Source organism: Manis javanica, chromosome 2 (genome assembly GCF_040802235.1).
Source record: "Manis javanica isolate MJ-LG chromosome 2, MJ_LKY, whole genome shotgun sequence".
Classification (NCBI taxonomy): domain Eukaryota; kingdom Metazoa; phylum Chordata; class Mammalia; order Pholidota; family Manidae; genus Manis; species Manis javanica.
The window spans coordinates 3,435,140-3,442,986 of record NC_133157.1 but is presented as its reverse complement, the minus strand read 5'-3'; the positions used below and the strand labels follow the sequence as shown (position 1 = coordinate 3,442,986).

General features: G+C 56.0%; 1 protein-coding gene across 3 annotated transcripts; it reads right to left on the bottom strand.

Moving 5' to 3' along the window:
* Positions 1-623: 623 nt before the first annotated feature.
* Positions 624-6,369, bottom strand: SURF6 (surfeit 6). 3 transcript variants are annotated; one of them, XM_073222143.1, is made up of 6 exons: positions 6,162-6,369; positions 3,977-4,180; positions 3,244-3,332; positions 2,467-2,623; positions 1,916-2,110; positions 624-1,821 (listed from the first exon to the last, which is right to left on the bottom strand). In XM_073222143.1, the coding sequence occupies exons 1-6, from the start codon at positions 6,253-6,255 to the stop codon at positions 1,307-1,309; spliced, it is 1,254 nt and encodes a 417-aa protein (XP_073078244.1). In that variant the 5' UTR covers positions 6,256-6,369; the 3' UTR covers positions 624-1,306. The 3 variants fall into 3 exon arrangements, with proteins under 3 accessions (XP_073078244.1, XP_073078248.1, XP_073078253.1); XM_073222147.1 differs by having other exon boundaries at positions 2,467-2,563; positions 6,162-6,368; XM_073222152.1 differs by lacking the exon at positions 2,467-2,623 and having other exon boundaries at positions 6,162-6,363.
* Between the last annotated feature and the right edge of the window lie 1,478 nt (positions 6,370-7,847).

Sequence of the window (7,847 nt, the reverse complement as noted above, 5' to 3'; positions counted from 1 at the left end):
CTACCAGCACTGCCTCAGCTCCATCCCACACACTGTAATGCATAGCATTTTCATTAGTGTTCAGTCCTAATTACTTTCTAACATCCATTAGGAACTCTTTGACTCACAGTTAATTTAGAAGTGTTTCTCAATTTCCAAATGTGAACTTTTAACCATCACCTCTTGTTTTTTAACTAAATTGTGCTGTGCCACATAATACACTTTATGACATTGGTTCTCTGAAATATGACTTGCCTAGTGGGCTGTTTCCATCATTGCTCCCCATTTGCTTTACAAGTGTGCACGTCACTCAGATACACTGTTTCACATCCATTTGCTCAAGTTTATCAACTATCACCCACATCTTCCACATCCATGATTTTTGTCTGTTGCATGTATCAATTTGTGAGGATCTAAATTGTTTGTGATTTCTCCTTGTAGCTGTGAGTTTCCAGTAAGTATATTTGAAGCCATGTTATTGGTGCACATTAAAACTGCAGTACCTTCCAGGTGAACTGAACCCCTGGGTGCCGATATTCTTGCTACTGAACAGCGCTCCTTGTCTTAAATAAAGGCCGCTCTCCCTACTTGTATAGCAACCAGCCTCCTTTCGGTCATGTTTCTTAACCGGAGTTTAGTCAAAAGAATTTCATAGATAGCTTTATTGAAATGTAACCCACACACCGTAAAACTCACCAGTGCCGCGGTCTGCACTCACCGGCGGTCGGCGGTCGGGATGTAACCCTGCCACGTCTCTTTGCACCTCCCACTCAGCACCAGCAGTGCTAGGCTTTTGCTCTTACACCCTCTTCTAGATTTTCTTCTTCCTACCCCGTTCTGTTTGGTTTTTCCTTCCCCCTAGTTTAGCACTTACTGTCTCTTGGCGGTGATCTTAGAATCTTTAACGAATGTTAAACTTTGTAATTTTGACCCTTCCTAAAACCCTTAGGATAACGCAATTCCTTAACCAATGGGGTGGGCCCCTCCTTTGGCTCAGGCTACGGTTGAATTTCCACCCCTTCCAGGGGAGTTCTGGACTGACAGGGCCATTCCCTCCTGCGAACGTGGGGCAGGAAGAGGCCAGGGAAGGGACCCCCAAGACCCTCACCCTGCAAACTTCCAGGGAGCTTCCTGGCCTCCAAGGAGGATGGGAGCTGCTCTCAGGTCTGGGCCCCACTCTCAACACTGCCCTGCACACGCATGACCCGAGCCCTCACAAGCCTGCAAGGTGGGTGACAGCACCCAGGCTGTACCAAGGAGCCCGTCTCGCGGCCCGGGGAAATGCCTGCAGTCCCATGACTCAGAAGTCCCCAAGCCCCTGATGGAGTCATGGGGCTGCAGGAGGGCGGCCGGGCAGCAGCCTCAGACCAGGCCGGCCCGCTCCAGGTCCTGGGGCAGCACGCGGCCCTTCCTGCGCGCCCTCTCCAGGCGCTGCTCGGCCCGGGCCGCCCGCTTCCTGCGCAGGTTCTGCCGCCTCTGGTCCTGCCGCCGCTGCATCTTCTCCACGACGTGCGCCGTGCGCTTCTCCCACCGGCGCTGCCGCTGTGCGCGCCGCCTCTCCTTGCGCCGCAGGGCCCGCTGCAGCAGGTGCGCGTCGTCGCGGATGCGCACCCCCTCGGCCTTGTGCAGCTGGTCGGTCCACCTGAGCTTGGCCTCCAGCTCCCGCGCCTGGCGCTCGTCCCGGTGCCGCAGCTCCTCCAGCCGGTCCTGCCGCGCCTGCAGGCGCCCCAGCAGCTGCCGGTAGTTCCTGCCCGCCAGCGGCGCCGAGTTCCCCTTCAGCCTCTGCCTCTTCGCCCTCCTGCGCTGCGCCTTGCTGGCCGGCTCCTCCTCGCCCACCTCCACCTCGGGGGGAGTCGCAACCCGAGTCAGTGGTCGCCTCCCACGCACCGCCCGCCGCGCTGTGGGCCCACGTTGCCTCCACGCGCGGGGGTCTCACCTTGTTGAAGAGCAGCCCCGGCTGCGGCCGCTGCTCCTCGCGCGGCGCCCCTGGGGGCGGCTGCGCAGCCTCCACTGCGGCCGCCACCTTCGCCTTTGCTCTCAGCTCCCTGCGCTTCCGCTTCTTCCGGTCCCGCTCCTGCTTTCTCCGTCGTCTTTTCTCCAGAATGGCTGGAGACAGCTCCTTGGTGCTGCCCTGGGTGGAAACGGGGTTCACTCATTAGGTACCCCCAGCCCAGGGGCCGCTGGCCTGGCAGGTGGAGTCAGGGCAGGAAGGCACGTGCGCACATCCCGGGCAGGGCCCGCGGAGATCAGTGCTCCCCCGAGACGACCCATTCCCCAGAACGCAAGGGGACCACCCGGTAAGAACCATGGGCGCTGGTGCTCAGACACCCTCCGGGAGCCAGGGCAGGTTTCATGAGAACCTCCCAATGACCCCACATGGGAGAGGCTGTCCTCCCTTTTACAGATGAAAAAGGCAGGGGGCGTGGCTAGGCCACCCCCCCACCCCCCCACCACCTGGGGTCGGGCCGGAAACTAAACAGAGCTAACCAATCGGACCGCAGCACTCTTCTGCTGATAACATGCCCGGCTCTGCTCCTGCCCACGGACTCTTCCATCCAGGCCAACAAGAGAGCTCTGCCTGGTCCTGCGTGCAGAAGGGCAGGGTCCAAAGCCTGCATCGCCCCTTAAGAACTAGTCCCTGAACCTGTGGGAGGGCAGTGCAAAAAGAAGCTAGGGGATACGGCAAGAGGCCTGCGGGGGGGAGGTCCCCAGGGAAAGGGCGGGTGGTGGCTGGGTGGTAGGGTCAGCGCCATCAGCAAAGTAAGGCCAGTTCAGGTCTCAGCGATTCCCAGGGCGGTCACCTTGGGCAGGTCACCTCACCCAGGCCCTGCCTACCTCACAAAGCCATCGTGACACTTAGATGGGACAGAGTGCTGCCCAGTTTGGTGTTTAGCCAAGGTGGCTTCCCAAAGGGAGGCTGGCGAAGCCTCTCTCCAAAGCCACAGAGGAGCCCACAGGGCAGCATGGCCTGCAGGAGGATGACGCCCCTGGGGACTGAGGCTCCCCCTAATGACAGGAACTACACTGCACGTCTAAAGAACAGAGCTGCTAGGGCCCTGGCAGGACCCACTGCAGGGGCAGGAAAAGGCACTGAGGCCCTCCTGGCAGCCCCGTGTTTCATGGAAGTGCTGGTCAGGCCCATGGCGGCCACCAACGCTGGAGCAAATCCCACAGAGAGCACCAACGGATCCTTTCCTCCAGGCACAGCTGGGAAACAGCTGCAGAAAACATAGCACTCTGGCACCCAGAGGTCCCCTCACCTACCTGGCCCCGCGCCTCCTGTATCTTCTCATGCAGCCGCTGCCGCAGGACATCCAGGGCAAAGAAAGAGTCAGGCTCTGCGGTCAGGCCATCTATAAGCAGGAGTCAGAGAACTGAGAGGAGAGGAGACCCCCCCAGCCTTCCCCTCCCCTCCCCTCCCCTGGGCCCAGCTTCAACTCCTGAGTCTCCATGCACTGCCCCGTCCCCTGCACCGTGGTCACTCATGGGGCTGCAGGGCAGGGCCAGTAAATTCCACTGCACCTCTTCCACCTGGTGTGGCCCCCAAAACATCACCCGGGATAGGATACGTGCTACATGGCATCACACCACATCCTTGTGTGGTGCTATAAAACACCTCCCACAGGCTCCGCCAAACTCACCTCCCATTTCTTTCCATTTCGGCAGCCTGGGGCTCCCCCTGAACAAGTCAGCCCTTCTCAGAGCGCCCCTTCAGAGACTTAAGGGCAGCAAAGCTCCCCAAGGCTAGCTGCTCCAGGTCCCCAGTGGGACATGGCCTTGCTCCGCCAGACTGCAGGGCCATCTGACCTGCAACCACGCTGTGCGCTTCCTGGGAGCCCATCCACCCACAGAGCCCCTGTGACCTGTTCTCCAGAAGCTGGCTCTTTGGGAAGTCTCAGCTATCCCCGTGCGCCAGATGGCATCTTTTTTTATGACCAGAGAGAGTGACATTTCCAGATCCCAGCCAGCGCTGCCACACATCCCAGAAGCCCCTCACCTGCAGGGGCCCCGGTGGAGCTGGAGGCCTCTTCGTCCTTGGCTGCAGCTGGCTTCCTGGCTCTGGAAGCTGCTGGAGACTTCTTTCCCAGGGCTTTGGCCTTCGACTCCACAGCCTTCACCTCCGGCTCCTGGGATTTCTTTTGCGCTTTCTTCCTTTTCTTTTTTGGGGGCCCAACAACTTCCGAGCCTCGAGTTTTGCCCGCTGAAACACAAAATAAGAAAGGGCTGACATCAAAATCTTTGTGACCCATTCAGGAGGCACGAAGGTCTTGCAAAGGCTCCGATTCCAGAAAGTGGCTCAGGACAAGATCCAGAGGCTGTTGTGTGTAGAGCTCAGAACCACAAAATTTCTAGCAGGCTGGCAACACATATCAAAACCCTGAAAACACCCACATACTTCCCCCAGCAGGCTGCTTGTGAGAATTCATCCTGGGTATGCACACAGATTTGATCTCAAGAATGTTCAACAGTATGGGAGAATATATTCATGAATGACAGATCTGATAAAGGGTTGACATCCAAAATACATAAAGAGCTCACGCACCTCAACAAACAAAAAGCAAATGATCCAGTTAAAAAATGAGTGAAGAATATGAACAGACAGTTCTCCAAAGAAGAAATTCAGATGGCCAACAGACACATGAAAAGATGCTCCACATCGCTGATCATCAGAGAAATGCAAATTAAAACCACAATGAGGTATCACCTCACACCAGTAAGGATGGCCACCATCCAAAAGACAGGCAACAACAAATGCTGGCAAGGTTGTGGAGAAAGGGGCACCTTCCTACACTGCTGGTGGGAATGTAAATTAGTTCACCCATTGTGGAAAGCAGTATGGAGGTTCCTCAAAAAGCTCAAAATAGAAATACCATTTGACCCAGGAATTCCACTCCTAGGAATTTACCCTAAGAATGCAGAAGCCCAGTTGGAAAAAGACAGATGCACCCCTATGTTTATTGCAGCACTATTTACAATAGCCAAGAAATGGAAGCAACCTAAGTGTCCATCAGTAGATGAATGGATAAAGAAGATGTGGTATGTATACACAATGGAATATTATTCAGCCAAAAGAAGAAAACAAATCCTACCATTTACAACAACATGGATGGAGCTAGAGGGTATTATGCTCAGTGAGATAACCCAGACGGAAAAAGACAAGTATCAAATGGTTTCACTCATCTGTGGAGCATAAGAACAAAGAAAAAAACTGAAGGAACAAAACAGCAGCAGAATCACAGAACCCAAGAATGGACTAACAGTTACCAAAGAGAAAGGGACTGGGGAGGATGGGTGGGAAGGGAGGTATAAGGGGGAAAACAAGGGGGGCATTACTATTAGCAGACATAATGTGGGGGGGCACGGGGAGGGCTGTGCAACACAGAGAAGACAACTAGTGATTCCACAGCATCTTACTACACTGATGGACAGTGACTGTAATGGGGTATGTAGGGGGGACTTGGTGAAGGGGGGAGTCTAGTAAACACAATGTTCCTCACGTAATTGTAGATTAATCATACCAAAAAAAAGAAAAGAATGTTCATCAGTTCTTTTGGGTGAAACACTAGGAAAACCTAAATATCCCACAGGGTCAAATTATAACATTGGTACATGACAAACTACTACAAAACCATAAAAAATGACACGGGCTTTCATTTTACTGGGTGGAGAAAATGTTCACGTTTTAAATGGATAAAACGAATACATAAAATGGATAAAACCGAGTTATTTCAACAAGTGAGATATACTCATCGAAGAGGGTACAGAAAGACACAGGCCTAAGTTGTAACTGAATAATGAGAAAACTCATTTAAATTCTCTAATTTCCTATAATCGGTACGTTTTTTTCTTGTATGAAAAGGAGAGGTCCTTTTCCTTCTGGTAGTTCCGTGCCAGGCCCTGCTGCTCTGCCCTCCTCCCGGCCGGCCAGGTTCTGCGTCACCTGCTTGGGTACCTACTTCCCGAGGGGAGCCTCGCCACCCGCGCCATGTAAAGCCCCGCTGGCAGGAGCCGTCTTCTGCCCCCTCCCACTGTCCCCATTCCTCAGGGTCACCCCTCCACACCCGCCAGAGCCTCCTGTCCCGTGGGCGGACGGGGCTGAATCCCTCGGGCCCCCAGACCGACGCCCCCACCAGGCACGGAGACGGCGTAACGCCGCCGCCCGGGCCCCTGCCCGCCTTTACCCGGCCCGCGCGCCTGCGGCTCCCGGCTGGGCTGCGCGCAGATCCTCCGGGCCAGGCTCTGCAGGTAGGCGTCCTTGGCGAGCAGAGAGGACATGGCTGCGGGTTCGGCGGCCTGCGGGGGCTGCCCGGGCCGCTGCCTTCGGCGCCCAGCTCGCCGGAAACCACCACGTGGGCAGGCGCCGCCAGCCGAGCGCCGAGCCGCCAGCGCGCGACACTCCACTCGCCAGGCCTGGCTCCCCGGGGAGGCGCGGGGCGGGGCGGCCGCGGGGCCGAGCAGGGCGCGCGTTCCAAGCCCGGCGCCGAGGCGGTGGGGGAAGCGCCGCCCCGCGTGTCGGGTAATGAGCAAGTCGTGGGGCGTGCCGAGGAGGAGAGGGGGGGCGAGGAGCTGGGGGAGGCGGGGCGACCAGGGGAGACCCCCTCGGGGGGGCGCCTGTGCTCGGGACAGTGCAACCCCGGCCTAAGACTTAAAACGGGGCTTGTCCCTTAGGGGAACTCACTAGCGGAGCGGGCGGAGGGTTCGCGACGTTAGATTGGGGACCGCCGCGCCCGTTCCTTAACCCGTGGAAATCACAGGCTGTGACACTACCCAGGGGCCCTTGAAGGTCGCCTTGGGTCGAAAGGGAAGGAGGGCCTTGTGACACTCGCCAGGGGAGGGAGGGATGGGGGGCTGGGAGTTCCAATTTACAACTTCAGAAAGCCGTATGTAAAGGCTGCATAAATACATCTGAAGCATTAGGAATTTTTCTTCCCCAAGCTCTGCCGAGGTGAGGTCTGACAGGATGGTTTCATCGTCTTCCTGCAGTGCAGACTGAGGATTCACCCTAATCTCTATACAACACACTCATTAAGCCACAAACAGGTCCCTCGTGCACTGTCAGTTTTAACCATCAAAGCGAGACCCTGAGGGACTGCAGTGGGGCAGTGGGAAGGGGGTGATGGGTCCTTTTCCAGTGGGACTTCAGCCCACTCTGCAAGTCTGGGGTTCTCTGTTCTGCAGCTCCATCTCCAGGCTTCCATCTTTGAGGTTTTCCCAAGGTCTCCCCTGGCGGGGGCGGGGGGCCATACCACCGGAATTCCCACAGGGCAGGGTTCTGAGTGTAGCTCTAGATTATAGGCCTTCCTGATTTTAAGTTACCTTTTCTGTGCCAGGTGTCTGGAGGGCTTAACCAGCTCTTCTCCTCCCAGAAACCCTGTCCTCATGGGGCTCTGGGACCCCAGAGTGGGCCTTCCTCCTCCCCACCTGGCTTCTCCTCTCTGAACTGTTCTTTCCTCTGGCTCAAGGCTCGTGGCTTGAGTATGCTGAGAACTCTCTTAAACTCCAGACCCACATCTGGGTATCTAACACACATCTCCACCTGCTCTATACAGAATGCGGGTCCTGACCTCCTCCAGCCACATCTCCCTCCATGGCCTTACTTCCCCGTCCCTTTTCCGTTAAGGCGGCTCCATACTTCTAGGCACGTGGGTCAGACCTTGACGCCACCCTGACTCATTCTCCACATGCAATCCTGGGGTAAACCCTGCTGGCTCTTCCTTCAAAGCATATCCAGAATAGGACTCAGCCCACTCTGACCACCACCCTGCTCCTGTTGAAGATTCTAAGACAGTAAGAGTAACTAAATACAGTACAAAATAAAAGTATAGAGACATTTGGAGTACAATCGGGGATTTTAGGATGTGTCATGA